The sequence below is a fragment of the Haliaeetus leucocephalus genome, unplaced genomic scaffold (assembly GCF_000737465.1).
Source record: "Haliaeetus leucocephalus isolate CR32 unplaced genomic scaffold, Haliaeetus_leucocephalus-4.0 Scaffold101, whole genome shotgun sequence".
NCBI lineage: Eukaryota > Metazoa > Chordata > Aves > Accipitriformes > Accipitridae > Haliaeetus > Haliaeetus leucocephalus.
In genome coordinates, this window is record NW_010972537.1 from 1,132,294 (window position 1) to 1,149,824 (window position 17,531).

Sequence of the window (17,531 nt, forward strand, 5' to 3'; positions counted from 1 at the left end):
ATCAATGCCAGATGCACATTCCTTTCAGGCAGTAAATGCTCCTGCAGCAGTAAGTCATGTGCACCAGCTCCTTGTTTCATTAAAATCGCATATGGTTTCCATTTGCCCCTAATTGGTCTCACTTCAGCTCTGCTGTATTCTCTGAGTGGAACACTTAGACCTGTGGCTCCTTCGAACAATTCCAAAGAGCTATGAGAAACCAGAGCCTTGTCTGTCTCAGCCTGGCTTCCCTGCGTCCTGTAAGTACTGTGTCTAGAAGTACTTGATCTGGAAGTGAGGACTGAGTTAAATCTTATTGCACAAACCTCATGCAGACCAAAAGAAAATGCAAGAGGTGTTTTGAGCTGAGCATTGCCTGACCAGCTTTGAGTCATATGCTTGTTATTTTTATCCACTGTTGTAAGCTGGCTTTGGAAGTGCTTTTGTGTGTTGGTTTTGACAACCATCTTTCCAGCACTGCTAACCTTGGCTGAAAGCAGTTCTTTCTTTGGCAGTTGTCAGTGGCACAAAATGAGGCAAAACGCACTCTGCTGAAAACATCTCCTGAAGAGAGGTGCAAGGTGCCTCTCTACTGTGCTCTGTTCATGAGGCACTCCCTTCCCCTCCCTCCACTTGCATCACTTTTCCTTCCTTTACTCTGATACTTGCCTACTGCCTTTTGCCTCTAGTCTGAATTCAGCTTTCAGTAACTAGTTAAAAAATATTTAGGTGGGAAGTTAAAAAAAAGCCTGCTGCAGCAAACCTAGAATGTTTTGCTGATGCAAGCTGTGAGACTAACTTAGTGATGGATGTAACTTCTGTGACTCAACTCACTCTGTGCCTGTTCTAGGTAATCTCTTGGGCCTGCCTGGCTTCCCTGAGTTTAGTAGCTGTAATAGCTAGTAACAACAGGCATTTTTTTTTCCTTTTTTTCTTCCTTTAGCTTCTCTGTGTTTATCACAAGGTATGCTCTGAAGCTAGTTTCCCTTGGCACGAAACATACCATCTACACATGGATCTAGAAGATTCTACTTGTAAATGGATATAAATGCATTTTAGATCCCTCCTTTCTTCCTCCTCCTTTCAGTCTTTCCTCCATCCTCCCAATAGACTATGTGCGTATGATTGGAAAGCAAGGGAGCTAACATCAGAGGTTAGATGCAGGGACAGTGCTGGGCAGCTGAAGAGTCTTCAACCAAATTGCATATAGGAACCTGAATGAAATGTCTAGAAGAGTATTTGCAGTTTCTTATCTAACAGAGACCTCTCATTTCTCTCATTCTAATGTATTTCAAAGGGAGCTTGGGCTTCCATAGGGTGAGATGGACCATATGGGGAGGGAGAAAAATGCTTGCTACTGCTGCCATCAGAAAAACTGTATCCAATTAATAAGCTACAGGTGAAATGCCAAGCACAAACCAAGTTCTGCTTGTTTTATGCAACCTTGCGCCTTTAATTTGTGGTCTTGTTGGGAGGATTAACTTTCTCCCAAGTAAAGCCCTTCTAGAGCAGTTTATACTTTTTGAACTTTTGATGGGAAGTCCGATGCAATCATAGTCTTGTATGAAACAGTTGTATCATTCCTTATTTTGCAGTGTTGGAAATCAAGCAGTACAGTGTGTTGTGCAAACAGACTCTCAGTGGCAACGAAACCTGCAGGGATGGGAAAACTGGTTAATACTTAGGAAGTGCAATTGTAATCAGTTTTAGAGCTTGGGCCGGGGTGAAGTCATTTAATAGCCTTCCACTTTTTTGGGTGGCCTTCAAACAGCCTTGCTGTGCCACAGACAGGGAAAGTTTTTTGGATCTGTAAAACAAAGGCCAAAAGTAAATGTCATAGTTCTGGTTAGAAAATGGGAAGGAAAGATATCTGGGTGTCTCACCTTCTTGTTTTTATTTAGACTTTTATTGTTAGTCAAAATGTTCCAACATGCTTGCTGAAGTAAGCACAAGTCCTTTCCAATGTGATATTTATGTGACAACTGTCTGACTGGTAGAGGTGATTGTTGTCAAGAAGGTGCTATTTCTCAGTGTTCCTCAGAGCACTTTGAAAAAGCAAGAGGTCAAGATTTGGACTGCCAGTAATGGTAGCTAGTTTGTTGGTGAGGAGTATGAGAGGAAGGCAGCCAGCAGTGAACCTGTTACTTCACTACCTTTTTTTGCTTTCTTGATGAGGTTCTCTGGTGATGCTGTGTACCAGCACAGATGGATTTGGCTTCTTCCAAGACAAAGCAAAAGAGGTTGGCTTTGCTCTTGTGGCTTTGGCTGAAGGTCATGATGGAACGAGGCAGGAGGAAGGTTCTCTATTGTATTTTTTCAGCCTTCTGGCACTTTGCAAGTAGCCTTCAAATTCAATACTCTGATTTGTAAAAGAATTCTATTTTGGTTATGTAGGAGGAGGTGACTTTCAATACAGGCAGATCATCAAACAGACTGGAGACTTCTATCTGGTTTTTTTCGCTCTTCATGAATCCCCTGCTGTCATCAGCATTCCCCTCTCCATTCTGCTTTGCTGTGGAAGTGGAGGAATGGGTGAGGGGCTGCTTTCTTGTCCTCCTTCCAAAGCAGGTCCCACCCACTTGCTGCTCATATAAGTCTACAGCCACCGGGCAATTTAATAGAGCATCCCGAGAGGCTGCATATCGCTGGGCCAGACTTCCAGTCCAAAGGACACAATCCACTTGTAGTTACGGTCCTCTGTTTTTAGGGAGGCCAAGAGTGTTGGTAATAATTGCTAACAGATCAGCCAAGGGAGTGGGAAAAGGAATGCAGCTCCTGAGAGAGTGAGCAAGACAGACAGCGCAATTCTGCCTTTTTAGCAGCACCATCAGCACCAATGCTCGAAAGTCTGTGTGTAAAAGCATCCTGCCTTGACCAGGTTAGGAGACACTCCCATAAATGCCAGAATAAACTAATACCTCAGTAGTGTCATAGGTATGCTCAGGAGTCCTAAAACATACCAGCTGCCTTAGCCCTGCATGATGTGAGCCCTTTAGCATGTACCAGCACAGTAAGGAGTTTTTGTGAGACAGGCTGAATGAGAGAGCTGCTAGTAAAGTTGGTAAAAAGTTCTCAGTAAATTGCTCTTGGAAGTGAGCCCTTGTATAGTCTTTGTATGAATAAAGTGGCAACCATCCTCCTTGGCATGTCCTGTGTCTAGAGTTAAGGCAGCATTTCCAAGTGCACCATTCTGTTGGGGGCTGGTTTTGCTGTCCAGTTCCTGGTGTAGTCAGTGACCTCAAGATAGAAGGTCCTGGTGTAGTCAGTGGCCTCAGGATAGAAGGAGCTTTTCTTCAGCCTCCTGATCACATTGCTGTTCCCCATATATTTTATTTTGCCTCTATTGGCATGTCAAAGAATGGCCTGGGAGAATAACTTGTCCCCCGTGTCTCCATTAGTAAACAACATGAATCCTCCACATCCTTCACTTACTTAAATGCAGTGAGCATGCATCTCAGCCAAACCTCTCACTTAAAAATACTCATATTGCAAACCAATAAAATAAATCCTTGAAACAATAATGAGAAGTGTAGCATTTGTTACTCTCCTGAGCCATTCATGATAATTGGTTACAAGAGAAATGGGTTTGGAGCAAATCCTGGTCTCTAAGGGGTGTGTGTCTCCACTTAAAATGCTGTTTATGGATGACAACCAGCCCACTTGCATGAAAGCATCTGGTTCTCATGGTGCAGTTGGGCATACAATTGGGGTTCCTGGTGTTGGCTTCTGCGTGTACTACTGCCCTCTCATTAACGGAAGGTGAGATTTGTGATAGTGTCACCATCTAGTGGCTGGCCCCCATAAAGGACAAGAAGACAGTGCCTTTGCTTTTCAGTTGGGGAAAAAGGGCTACTATGCACCTAGTAGCTAGTGTGTGCCTGGATGAAATGACTTGGTAATTACAAGTCTTTTCACCATGTTGTTTCCTGGCAAATGCTTGTCTTGATCTCACATGTCCACTTCCCTCACATCGGTCATTGCCTGTTTTGTCTACTGCTTGCCTCATGAAAAGAATGCCTTCTGCTATCTCAGCTGTAAAGCCAGTGTCCTCTTCTGCTTCATATCTTACCTTTAGGCCTTTTACCTTTTCCTTGAGAAAATGACCACAGAGTAAGGGATAAAGTTAGAGAGTAGTTGAGTTAGATAAGTGTGCATTTGTGCAAATAAAAGTGCGTATAGGGCCTTTCTCTCCTATGCCCATTCTGATTTTTTGCCTTTATAAGACCTGATGCAGTGACATTTGGAAAAGATGTAAGTGATTTTTGGGTGTATTTGTGTGTATACATGCACATGCAGACAGTTTGTACCACCCTAGAGATGCCAGTGAAACACAAACCATTAGCTGCTTGCATTATACTAGTCCTGTGGCAAATCTGAGCCATCTCTGTTTTCCTAAGCATTAAGCTAGATTACATTAGGAAAAAAAAAAAGGCAAGGAGGGAAGGGAAAAGACATAAATACATTAATCATTTGTGATACATTGTTAGATGTATTTCTTGAATCCTCAAACACAGCAGGTTGTTATTTTCTTATTTTTTTTTTTAGAATATCAATTAAATATCCGGTTTGCTTTCTCTCTGTTCTTTCCCTCAGGTTTTTAATCATGTCAAATGTTGAGAAGCAGCGCATATGTTTTCTCCTCTTTGAATCATAGTATGGCTGCCATGCTTATCTCATCAAGATTTATATCCTCATCTAATTTAACTTTTCATAAATAATTACAAACCACTCATGAGACCTTGCCAACTGCTCCAGTCCCACAAAGTGACCCGACCTGGAACCCCAAAGTACTGAGAAACATTCATCTCGGAGTATTTTCATAGGCAGTACTTCAAAGGAATTGTGGTTTAAAAATATGCAGCTATTTTGGTGACCACTTGTGTGGGATAAAGTTTCCCATCAGTAATAGCAGGACTGTAAAAGAGCTTCAGGGAGAAGGAAGGACTTCAGGGGAGCAGTTAGAGCACCTTTTGCCTCATTCTGCTCAAGCAGTAAGAGTCCCCAGAAGTAAACAGTTTACTTTGTTAACATACCACGGACTGAATTTGCAGCAGAAATACTGTCAATTTCTGATAATTTGCAGAGGGTGAAAAATTCCCCTGGCAAGTATGCATAGTCCCCGCTCAGTAAGGAGCAATATTCTTTATCTTCTGACCAGGTGTGAAGAGTAGTCCAGCAGTGTAACTTGTGAGCGGCAGTTTGAAGGAGCAAAGATAGGAACTGGGAAACATGTGGTTGCAGATGTGCCACTTAGAGCTCTGTTCTGGGTAGATTTACAAGTGGCTTTCATGTGTGGAGGCTTAGGGTGATGAAGCTGGACATGCAAGAGCAACCTCTGAGCAGTCCTGTCCATCCAGCATTTCTCTCCAGTTACCCAGATGCATCTAATCCTCAGGGGGTGTCAGCCTCACAAAATACAGGGGGTAGACTTAAGTTGGAGTATCCTCTGCTCCTTAGCTAACAGCTTGACTTTTCCTTTAATATGGGAAGAAAGAGGTAGGGTGGGTTCTTTGATCATTCCTAGCTTTTTGGTAAAGGAAGGAACTTACCTAGAAAAGTTACAATTTGGTTGATAAAGGCAACTTCTCTGAGATACAGTGGGCTTGACCCATTTACAAAAGGCTTGAAGTGACGGCCCACGCTAAGGTTTTTCATCGCTTTTACTAGGTGAATTTGCTAGGATGGTGGTTGTTCTCTAACTTTACTGGAGAGCAATAATATGAAAATACAGGTCCTTCCACTTGCTTGGAAGGGTAGCATTAGTTGAAATTGTGATGCTGTTAACGTGCTAGTGTAGATGCGCATTTTGAATCTTTGGTCCTTTGGCGAAGCTGTGGATTAGTCCATAAATCAAAGCTGGTTTCTTTCTGAAGTGGCTGTGCTACTCTAACTAGAAGATAAAGAGCTGCCAAGCTAGCAGTGAAGTATGTGAAGAAAATGGGGGTTTAGATATTTTGTCAGCAATTGGGAATGTGCCTGTCATCTTTTATGCTAACTATGCTCTGGTTTGGAAACCCTAGCATTTTGCAATATTGCCTTTTAGTATATTTCCTATCATTGTCAGTAAGATACAGGATTTCATTGTTGATTTCAGATGTGTTGGGCAAACACCAGGTTTTTCAATTTCAGTGTATCAGATATGCAATAGATGAAGATCAGACTTTTGAACACCCTTTGCTATAGACTCCAGCATTAGTGAAGTGCCCTGTAATTCACAAAGCCTTGTGAAACACAAAAGAAATGGTGTTCTTTCTCATTGACCCTTAGGCAGTCTGGTTTTTGTAGCTTCTTTGGTGGTTGTGGTGGTTGGGGGCAACAAATGGAAGAACCTAGTTCTTTAAAGGTATTTGCAGTCCTCAAGGACATGCTTCAATATAGCTACTAAATTTTGAAGAAGAGAGTAAATTGAAGTATGAACAACTTGTTAAATAGAAGAATCAATAAAATTGTACTGACTTTTACTGCCATTGGATAATAGAAGTTTAAAAAAAAATTAAGAATGAAGTTTTACACTCAATGAATGAAGGTTTTGTTGGTCCTTTGAATCAAAGCCAGCAGGACTGTCTTACCTAGTTTAAAATTTATTTGACAAGTCTGGCTGAAGCATGGGATATAAATCAGAGCAGAGTGAGTTTGTCTTCATTTCACACCATCCTTATGGAACAAGTTCCAGGAGCTGGTGTGTGTATAACCAGACCTATGTCTTCCTTTAGATCTGTTCTTCAGATTATTCAGAAAGCTGGGACAAGCTTTTTGCCTTATTAATTTGGTCTAGATAGTGAACAAAAACTTAGCCTCCTCTTTTTCCCATTTCTTCCAGTGGGCTTCTACAGCTGTTTGAAATCTAAATGAGCTAAGAAGCAACAAGATGCTAGTTTAATATCCTATATAGCAAGCAAAATGGATCTCTGAACTTTGTTGCTGCTTTTCGATAGTGCTGTAATGTAAATAATAACTCAGGTTTTCCTGCTTGCGAAGGAGTACCTCCACCTCTTTGTCTCCCTTCCATGATTTCCTGCTTTTTAATGAATTGTTTTCTGTGATGCATTCGTATGACACATTCAGCAAAACACAGACGACATGCTGCAAAAGATTGCTGTGAAAGCAGTACCTCTGTCCTGTGCAGGGAGTTACGATCAAGACCTTCATAGGTTCAGAGGAAATTATGTATGTGGTCCGTTTTAGTTGCTGGATTTCAGTAGTCTGGACCATTGGGCCATATATTCAGCAGAGGTGTGTTGTTTGCAATGGTGTACCGATACAAGCTGTATGCAAAGTAGCTGATATCTCTTCTTCCACAAAAAAGGGGGTTCTGGGGGATTTATGTATAACTCTACATTGTCAGTTGTGTTATGAGTATGTTGCATTCTTTGGATTATTTTACTGGAATAATTTTCATAGCCCTTGTAATGAGAAGCTTGATGAATAAGATTGATGAATAAGATTTTAGGTAAGATTTGCATGGTTATATTGTAGTTTTGATGTTTCTTTTCAATGATGAAATTTTGAGTTCCCTGGTTTATTTTTTTGTCCTGTTGTTTGTACGAGTGGCATACAGGGTTTTCTAACAGTGATCCTTATTCTTCCCAGGATTGGTCATCTCCAATCTCATTTTCTGCAGCCCTTGTAAAAATTAAGCCACTTCTGGTGCTTGTATAATGTGATATGATTGTTCTAGGCGAGTGGACTTAAGCTGAATAATGCTTGCCCAGTCACTAAGCTTTGCTCCTCTACTAAGATGATGAGCAGGTGATTGCAGAACTTTTTCGATGGAACAGTAGGGGTTTCTGTGGAATGCCTCAAAAATAGAGGAGCCTGAGAACTCTTCATTAAGCATTGACTGTAAACTACCTGCTAGATCCATCTGAGGGACCTAAAAATCCTTCTCTATGATGGCTTGGGCTCAGTTGGCATTGCTGTGGTACAATGGAGGTATCTGTGTCAGGCTGGATGCTGTGTACATGCATGCACATACAATGCCCCTTAGTATCCACGAAGAAATGAAATGCAGTGTATGTAAGGTCTGATGGGTCAGCTTTAGTTTGTCTTCCAGGTGGCTTCTGGCTGGCCTGGCAGCTTTCACTGTGGACTTGATGGCTGCCGAACAATCTGTTTTTGCACAGTAGCCATTTGTTGGAGGGAGCCATTTGTTGGGAGTTTTGTGGTATCCGAAAGGTGTCAGCGGTAGTGAAATCCCCAGATATGGGATATTCCAGTGTGTTGTACTGTATTGTTGTGGTTATTGGCAAACGGAAGCTGCACTGGGCACCCAAAGAACAATTGTTGAACATCATTCCGTATGTTGAGAGTTAAGACATTAAATATGAACTTCGTGCCAGTGGCTTGGTGCAAAGATTTTAACCTGTCTTGGTCCTGGCTATAGTCTGCTTTGCAGATTTCAGTGAGATTTCAACATAAATAATGCTTGTTCTTATTCTTCACACAGAACTGGATTTCCTCTAAATAAATACTTGCTTTGGCATCCCATTTTACATGCCTTTGTTTTGTGTGAGATTTAGAATAAATTGAGAGGAAGGTTGGCCCGGAGTTTTGTTTTATTTTACAGAATAATTTATCTAAGTGGCTTTTTTGAAGTGGAGGGTCTAGCCTAAATGTTGTGCAAAGTTGTTTATAATTTGTTGTATTTTTCCTCTCTTATGACAGTGATCCGAGCTAAAGTTGTGGGGAAGAAGCTCATGAAAGATGGACCATTTGGAACGATGCGATACACAGTCAAGCAGATGAAGGTATGTTTGGAGGCACTTCACATAGGCTTGTAGATATGATAATGATTCTAATTAACATGTAATAATGAACAGAGTTTGCATACTTAAAATAACAGCATGTCAACTTTTCATATTGGTCAGCCAGAATGGAAGGTAACCAGCAATTGGTAGAAATTTGCCTGCAGAGGGGAAGGGAGCAGTAAGAGGTCATTCCTGACATATGATGCTGAATACCTGAATTCTTGCTTTATTTTTTAAATTTCTGGTAGTAAAAGATGCCAGATGGGCTTCTCTAGGTACTGGAGTCCTGTTTGTGTTCAACATACACAGTATTAGACTGTGGAAATGCAAGCTTTTCCATGCAACACTTTCATTAAATTCAAGATGTGGTGGTAGGGGGTCTGCCAGCCTTGGGAGAATGGTCTTTCATCTTTTCTTTACTTGTATTCTTTGTGACCACCAGTTAGAATGATGGCATTTTTTTCCATGTACGGAACAAGTGAAACTCGTATAGTGAAGTCTTTATATAAAGCTAAACCAAACACTGTAGCTTCCAAATATCATCAGCTCAGAAGAGCTGTAAAGTATTGACTCAGAAATGAAAAGATGTTGATCTCCTGTGCCAGTTTCTTGGTTTCTCTAGTTCCTCTCTTCAGAGCTCTAATTCTTTGCTGCACAAACTGCACTCAACGTGCTGCTGTGGACTTAGGTTTTTTTCTTAAACTGACCCCTTGTTATGTAATGCTAAAAATCAGCCCTAGATTGTTTTTCTTGGCTATGCCATTCTAGTCATAAGACTGGTTTATGTCTTTAAAAAAAAAAAAGAAAAAAGAAAGGGAATGGAAAAGCTTGGCAGAGACTGCAGAAATCTGAAACATATTAGACAAAGTAAAGGTTCAGAAAAAACCAGTCACTTGCCTGCCTCATAACAGTAACTCTCTTTATAAGGCAGTTTATAGCTAAGCACGAAAGCTGGGAGGAGGAGACGCAAAGCCTGTTTCATAAGCTGTCGCAAAACCGCACACGTAGCCAAATCTGGTCCTGGCATGGCTCTTCCACTAGAGTGGAATGCTAGCACTTTGAATAAGAGAGCATGAGGTGCTGGGTTTACTAATTTCCTTAATCTTAAAAATTTCTTTTTAAGATTCAAAAGGAAATATATATTTGTTGGTTAACTTGTATTTGTAAAGAAGACAACTGGTTATGTTGGCAACAGTGAGACAATGCTACCGCTCCTTTTTTTGTTTGTTTTTTTGATGGTTGTCCCTGGCCTCACCAGGCTTGCAGCACTCAGTGCTGTTCTTGTCCAGTTTTGTCACTCTCCAGCTCAGCAAATGTACACCATTTCACAAAACTACTCAACATCCACATGCTGCAGTGGCTTCATCAACTTTTCTTTTTCTGTTTTCATCCTGGTCTGTCCAGGACCTCTACTTTCCCTCCTACTCAGTTCCAAGAGTTTGGCGCTTCCTAACATATGACCATGAACAGGGTCCAGTGGTGATCCAGAATAACAGTAGTCCCCAAAATGAACTACTACTTTTTACCAACCATAACACTAGCCTCTCTCGTAACTAATGATGCAGCCTGTCCCATTGTCAGCCAGTGAGCTGCAGTGTCAGAGGTCTCTGGAACAGCATTAAGCATTCCTCTTCTGACCTAGAAGCCTGCAGCAGTGTCCCTGCTATGAATAGAAAAGGCTTCTCTGTGTCTGCTTGCATGGGGAGGAGCACAAGCCCAGGCCAGGTGAGCACGTTGAGTGGAGCAGCAGCCACTCTATTGTCAATAGCCACCATTGTGTCAATCTTTAAATAAGATGCCTGAGCCTGTCCTGGCTGTTTTCATTGGGTTATTCTGCAGCACAGGGCCAGGGTGTTTACAGCAGATACTGCAGTAATCTGCAATGTCCTCGTGCTGAGACCACAAAAGAACAATTGCCTTTTTGCAGGAGCAGCTCCACAGTGTTTTGTTAGGAAGCTATGTGTCCAACAAAAGCAAGAGTGATTTTAAAGAGGAAATTGTGTGTTGGTCAAACTGCCTCTGCCTGCTACATAGATGGTGGGCTGGCGAGCTGTTGCATTGCACGTTTAACTGCGACTTTTAGCAGGAAGGAACCTGAAGCAGTCAAAGTGCTCAGTAGAACTGGAATGTCCAGAGCACATAGTTCTTGATAAGCAAACAAAGTGTCTTCTTTGAAACCCTGCTGTCTTTCTGCTGAGCTTAGAGACTTCAGTATAAAGAGGGATTCAGCTCCATACAGTGGGGGAGCTCAGAATGACACAGCAAATCTCTCCCTTGCTCGCCCCAATGAAAGCTGACTGTCCTCCTGCTGAAAAGAAAACTAAGGAGGCCTATGGCTCTGCACAGCTGCATGGGAACAAGTCTGAAGATAAAACTAACATGTCAGTGTTTTCTGGCCACCTATAAACCCATCTGCACCTGCTGATGAAAAATAAACAAGCATTTAGTCTACCAGTGTGTACTGAATTGCCTGTGAAAAGCATTGAGAGCCTTAAAAGGCAACAAACAATCTTTGTATTTTTTCATGGGTTACTTGGAGTTTGCTGTGGCTGATTCTTGCTCTCACTAACACTCCTGAACTCGTTGCTGAATTTCACAACTAAACGAGCTTGGGGCCTGGACCGGAGCACAAGGTCAGCACACAGGCACAGAATAGTGCCAGGCTTTCTAGCGTTCAAGTTTGTTGTCTGAAAAGGCCTTGTGCTTTTTCAAGCAACCTCTGCCTCCCCCAATATTTCAAGATCACATGTCAGAAATCGGCACAGGACTGATCTAACCCCCGCATGTTCTGTGATGCTGCTGTGCATTCTGAGAAGGGCCCAAACCTATTTCAGGAAACTGCAAAGGAAACAGGGAGATAAGATATTTCTACTCCATGTGCACAAACAGTCCTGGTTGACCATGGCAGCACTCTGCACAGGCTGCCAGAAGCAAGGAGGCTTTCCTTGGTTTGTTGCTAATCTGTAAAATGAGTCTAAGGGGTGAAACGTGATAGTCCCAAGAGGAAAGAAGTGGGGTGGGATTAATTTAGTTTAATTTTAGACAGACTAAAATGAGGTGTTGAGTCTTTCAGGCTCTCTTGATTGTCAATGGAGAGGGACAGGAACCAGTGAATTGTAGTTCAGCCCACTAGCTGTAGACAGATACTTTAGGATGGGCTGAGTTGTGCTGGAGGTGCCCGTTCTTGGCGTTTGACTAGAGAGGATGCCTAATTCATATGAAGCGCCTAAATTTTAGGCAGCTGAGGGTTAGGCAAGATAACTCCAAGCCTTGGTATCTAGTGTGACCTCACATGGGAGGGACAGAGGGAGGAACATCGTATCACAGGGTGAAGTTAATCATGCGGCAGGAACCACCACAGGATTTGCATGTGCATTTCTGAGGCAGTATGGGGGCTGCTAAGGCGAATGCTGACACAGCTGGAAATAGAGTAGCACTAGCAGACACCACCATGTGATGCTTGCTAATACTTTGTTCCCTGTCATTATGCTTCCGAAAATACACATTTGTGGTGACAGGAGGACTCTGAGGGTAGCAGTTAGGAGAGAGGCTAGCTTTATGGTTGGTTTTCTTCTGACTGGCCTAATAGCACTTCCAGGATATTTTGTGTATCCAAAAATAATGCTTAAGGCATTGTTTTATTTGTTTTGAAAGAAGGCATTTGTATAAGATTCCCTGTTGCCAAATTTTCTTTTTCCTCCCCTGAGAACCAAGGTCATGGTGAATTTTCGTTAGTCATCAGAGGATGAGGCAGGCCCTGTCTGCCCCCAGCACTGGGTCAATTAGCGTGACAGTTGCTAGCATTGATGAGGGTCACTGAGGGGTGAGCTGAAGCACTTTTTGAGAGGCAGAGCGTGCTTCCTTCAGCAACCCTGACAGTGGTGTCCCTGATGGTAATGTGAACAGGGAATTAGGTCCAGGAGTTTAAAACCAAACCGCAGATCAGCATCACTAGTTACTTCATAGGCAGTCATGTTGAGCTTGATGGTGCAGAAGGTGCGAGGAGTGACGACTGTAAGGGTCCTGTAGGAAGGGCCTGAGGAGCTTCTCAGAGGAATGATTAATCTGGCTTGTAGCCCTTTCTGCAAGGGGCTCGAAGAGAGAATGAGCTCAAAGCATGCCTGTGCACGTGTAGACTTTATAGCCCAACACTACTTGGAGCCTACCACTCTGGGTGACAGATCACTTGTACTGCACATGCACAGCATACAGCTCTCTGGAGTGTAGATAACGCACTGCCTGGAGAGACTGGGCAGCCTCAGCTCTTATCTTAGCTAGTCTTATCTGCTTAGATAGTGTTATCATAGCTTGTGGTGTGACACCCTCTAAAATGGGGTCTGAACACATAATCTTTATTCTATGTGCCGTTCCTCACAGTATCCTTGGGAAGCAAGGCAGAGCTGTTCTACAGATGAGGAACAAAAGTGTACCGAGGGCTAAATAACACATCCAAGGACAGACAGGATGCTTGTGCCAGAACCTAGATCTCCAGCTATCTTGAGCGTAATTGGAAAATCTGAGTAGGTCATCCCATACCAAGAAAATTGCAGGGATAAAGTACAGATTAGGCAAGATTCAGTTCTTCCATATTCATTGAAAGACTTTGCTCACTTACAGACACAATGGTGTATTCCAAACATGATCTGTGAGCTTTTGTTGATACAGTATGATTAATTTAAAAAAATGCTTTCCTTGCATATTTGCTGGGTGTAGAAGAAAGGCTGGAAAATGCAAACCCTTTTGCATGTCTTTTACTGTGCACAGCAGTGCTGTTAACTGAGTTGTGATACTGGTGTAAGAATATGCTGATTGGGGTAATATAACTAAGGAGAAAAAAAAAAACGGCAGACATTCCGTGGATGCCCAGAAGATAGTTTGACCTCTCAGCATAGCAGAATTAAAAGTAGTTATTTATATTTTTATATGCAGCATCTGGACCTAGCATAAAATCCATTAAATCAACAGACATTCTTTCAGAAACAAAAAGATTTGTTGTTTTTAAAGGAGGTGGGGGAATAGTGAAATGCCCTGGGATAATAGGGGACTTCAAGAAATAGAATACAGCCTGGAGGAGAATACCACAGCTTAGGTGACACAGCAGGAAGGTTCTATAGCTCTGGGATTGTTTGGGATTTTTCTTCCTCTGTTGCCTCACTTTAATATTTACAGTTAATCTGAACGTGATTGTGCTCTCTATCAGTAAAGCTGACAGAAAAAAGGATATGCTATGAAACTGTGATTCTCTCTGACTCTTACTGTTTTCCTTTAACTTTTAAACATTGGCCATTCATACAGTTGGTGGAGGAAAAAGAGAGACTGAGTGCTTAGAAAAAATAACCAAATTTTAAAGATGAAATTTTTGGGAAAGTAATCCTCAATGTTTCAAAAATAGGATATGTTTTATTGTGTCCAGTGTACACATGCAGTGGTTGTTTCATTGCTATGGGCGGACTTCACTATGCTACTAACAGGTGGGCATGAGTTTCCCTAAATTGTAGCATAAGGTCAGGTCAGATAGGGACACATGCTAATTTCTGACTGAATCCAACTGCCAGTATATCTTTGGGTTCATATTTCAGTTAAACTGAACTGTAAGAAAGATTATGAAAAAGGAGAAGGAGTGTAGAGGAATTATGTATACATGATATTTTCTTTATGGCGCCCATCAGTACTGGGCTAATTTTAGGAGATGGAGCAGAATTCTATTTCTGCATCCATTTAGTTAGAGAAACATTAAATCCTTGCTGATGTCAGCAGGGGTTGTGTATGCTAGGTGTTTGAGAAGGAGGTGTCTGGCTTGATGACTTAGATCAAGCGCCAAAGGTTTGAAAGTCTTACAGCAGCAACACTGGAAAATAGGGTCATTGTTTAAAAGAAAAACCCCTTAGTTCAGAAGAAATTGTTTAAATCACATGAAGGAGAAAGATTCCAAACTTGAACTAATTTAATTTCTCCCTAATTATGAGCTATATATGGGAAAAAATTGTTCAGGATGTTGGCAGAGCTTGCAGTGTTGGCGCTTTGCTCACTCAGTGCCACTGGAACTAATGCGACTGGGGAAAAGTGGTCCCTGTGCTGAATTGCAATGGCTTGTTAGCAGGTACGTGTTCTGCTTTACCAGCAGATCTGGTGGGGAGACTTCCATCAGAGTCCAGATAGTGCCATTAGTCCTTCACCCTTGTAAACACTAAAAGTTCACTGCTTGCCACCACAGTCTGGGAATGTAGGTTGTAAAGAATCAAAGTGAAAAGTTGTCATCTTAAGATGACGTAAAGCATTTTTATTCTTTCTTTAGATGTACAGGGGCTTCCAGATAATGCCACATGTTCAGTACATCTACACAGAAGCCTCTGAGAGTCTTTGTGGAGTCAAGCTGGAGGTCAACAAGTACCAATATCTGATTACAGGTAAGGACAGTGTACTTCTTCATAATCAAAACATCTTCTGTTCTATACATACACCTGCTAAGGACATGGGCGGGTGTGTAGACAGCTCTATACGCAGCTTCCCAGGTGTTAAGACTCCTTAATGTTGAGAGTCTTTTCACTTTCCAGATTTCCTTCTCTTTCCTAAAGTATCTCTTACACCCAGCGATGTTGTGACAAATATGCTGTATAACAGTCCACAGCTGTCAATTCATACCTGAGCTGGCATGTCTGTCACAGGGAACTGGTTGCTACTCAGCTGCGCCAGAAATGGAAGATACCTTTTGGAATGAGCAGGAGGAATGCAGGCTGCTGAGATGGGGGATGCAAGGAGACAGAGGTGTGACAGTTGCCAAGTCTTCTTTCTAGTGAAGGTGTCAATTCACTTTGCTCTGTTGTTGAGAGGAGCTTGACAGCGTTAGTCACCTGCATGTTGTTGCTGGTGCTTACAGCTGGCACAACACTCCTAACTTGCAGAAGTGCTATAATCTTGCTGGCCAGAGATTCCTGAACCAGTTAATAAAAAGAAAGCAGTTGCTGAGCAGTGACTGAAGCCAAACATATTGAGAGCATTAGCGATCTCAGGAAACGAGAAAAGTGCTCGAGCTGAGAAGTGCTAACTTGTGACTATGTCTCTGTTTTCAAGGCCGCGTGTATGAAGGGAAGGTTTACACTGGCCTGTGCAACTGGTATGAGAAATGGGACCGGCTGACTCTGTCCCAGCGTAAAGGACTGAATCATCGTTATCATCTGGGCTGTGGATGCAAGGTATGTGTGTCTCTAATTAGGTGGCATTAAGACATTCAAACCCTAGAATTCAGTTTCCCCTGGCTGGTAATATCAATGATGCTGGTGAACAGTCAGGAAGAGAAAAGGAGGACAACAATTTTTACAGGGAAAAAGTAAAGCTCAGCTTTAGTGTTGAGACCAGAGAAGAGACAATCACATAAAAATGCAGAGTCTATGCCTTTTTAATGCCCTGTTGAAGTTAATTGGGGTTGGGGAAGGCTCTCAGAATCCATGCAGAATCATTTACAGAGAATGAAATCAGGTACCACAGGCTTGGCAAGATATGTCCAGCTTTTTTCCTGTGTAAACATTTAGAGTGCTTAAAACCTCACAGCCTGGCACTGGCACTAAGATTTTTTGCTCATGGCCCCAGGCCTGCAAAAACATAGACACAAGCTCAACTTTTCTGTACCTGAAAAGCCCTTTTGACTCTGGAATTACCTGTGTATGTAAAGCTAAGCACATGCTTACATGCTTACTGAACTGAGGCTGAATTTTGGGTTAGTAAGCAAGGTTTGAGGGAGTGGAATTTTGAATCCCTTGTCTCTGGTAAAAAGGCATTTTATATAGTGTTGTTTTTCCATGTAGCCTTACCTGATTGCTCTTTACAATTGCAGATCAGGCCCTGCTACTATTTGCCCTGCTTTGCCACCTCCAAGAATGAGTGTATTTGGACAGATATGCTCTCCAACTTCGGCCACTCAGGATACCAAGCGAAGCACTATGCCTGCATCCAGAGGGTGGAAGGTTACTGCAGCTGGTATAGAGGATGGGCACCTCCAGACAAAACGATAATCAATGCCACAGATCCCTGAGCACACTATCCCTTCCTTATCTCCCCTCTCCCTTACTTGTGGCTGATCTTCCTTTGGACACTAACTCTTACCAGATCATGATGATGACAATGAAATTAGTGCCTGTTTTCATGCAAATTTTAGCACTTCGAACACTTAAAAAAGAAAAGGAAAAAAAAAAAAAGGAAAGAAAAGAAAAAAAGTCTGTGCTACCTTACTGAATTTGTAATCACCTTTTCCATTTTTTGATACCACTCATTTTGATCAGACGACATTTGGGAGCTTACTTTTGCACACCAGAGGGAAAAATGGGAGGGAAAAAAAATAAAAGAAAAAAAAAAGAAAAAAGATGGAGCTCTTGCTCTCTTACATGTATCATTAGCTGTAGCGATATAATCTCTATTTTTTTAGGAAAACAAAAATCTAAAAACTATGCCAATTAGGCACTGTATTCTTCTGTGCGCTGGCTTCCCGTCACCCCTCCTCATGCACTAAGTGCTGAAAATACATTGACAAATCTATTTGAAGGAAAACAGGTTTCATTAATCAGATTGGCGAATGAAACAAACTGAAAAGAAACCCAGCCTAAACTCTGGAAAAAATGACGTCCGAAAGAAATCCTCCTCTATGGGAGAGATTGGCAATGTGATTGACTCCAGCAGTGGGAGAATTCACCTGGTGTGTCTGACCACATCATCTGGTAAAAGCATTGTTGACTGATTGTCCTAGCTAATTCAGTCACAGTGTGAATGCAACAGCACATTTGAAGTTCTGGCTTTCCCCAGAACAAAAGAGAT

General features: G+C 42.1%; 2 protein-coding genes across 3 annotated transcripts in view; one reads left to right on the top strand and one right to left on the bottom strand.

The window, feature by feature from the left end:
- Window positions 1–17,121, top strand: part of TIMP3 (TIMP metallopeptidase inhibitor 3) — a 35,447-nt gene extending 18,326 nt beyond the window's left edge. The window contains exons 2-5 of the mRNA XM_010585367.1: window positions 8,644–8,726; window positions 15,022–15,133; window positions 15,798–15,919; window positions 16,558–17,121. Coding sequence (XP_010583669.1) covers window positions 8,644–8,726; window positions 15,022–15,133; window positions 15,798–15,919; window positions 16,558–16,755 — 515 coding nt within the window. The 3' untranslated portion in view covers window positions 16,756–17,121. The remainder of the gene's footprint in view (window positions 1–8,643; window positions 8,727–15,021; window positions 15,134–15,797; window positions 15,920–16,557) is intronic.
- SYN3 (synapsin III) overlaps window positions 1–17,531 on the bottom strand; it is a 177,267-nt gene that overhangs the window by 107,750 nt on the left and 51,986 nt on the right. The window lies entirely within an intron of this gene.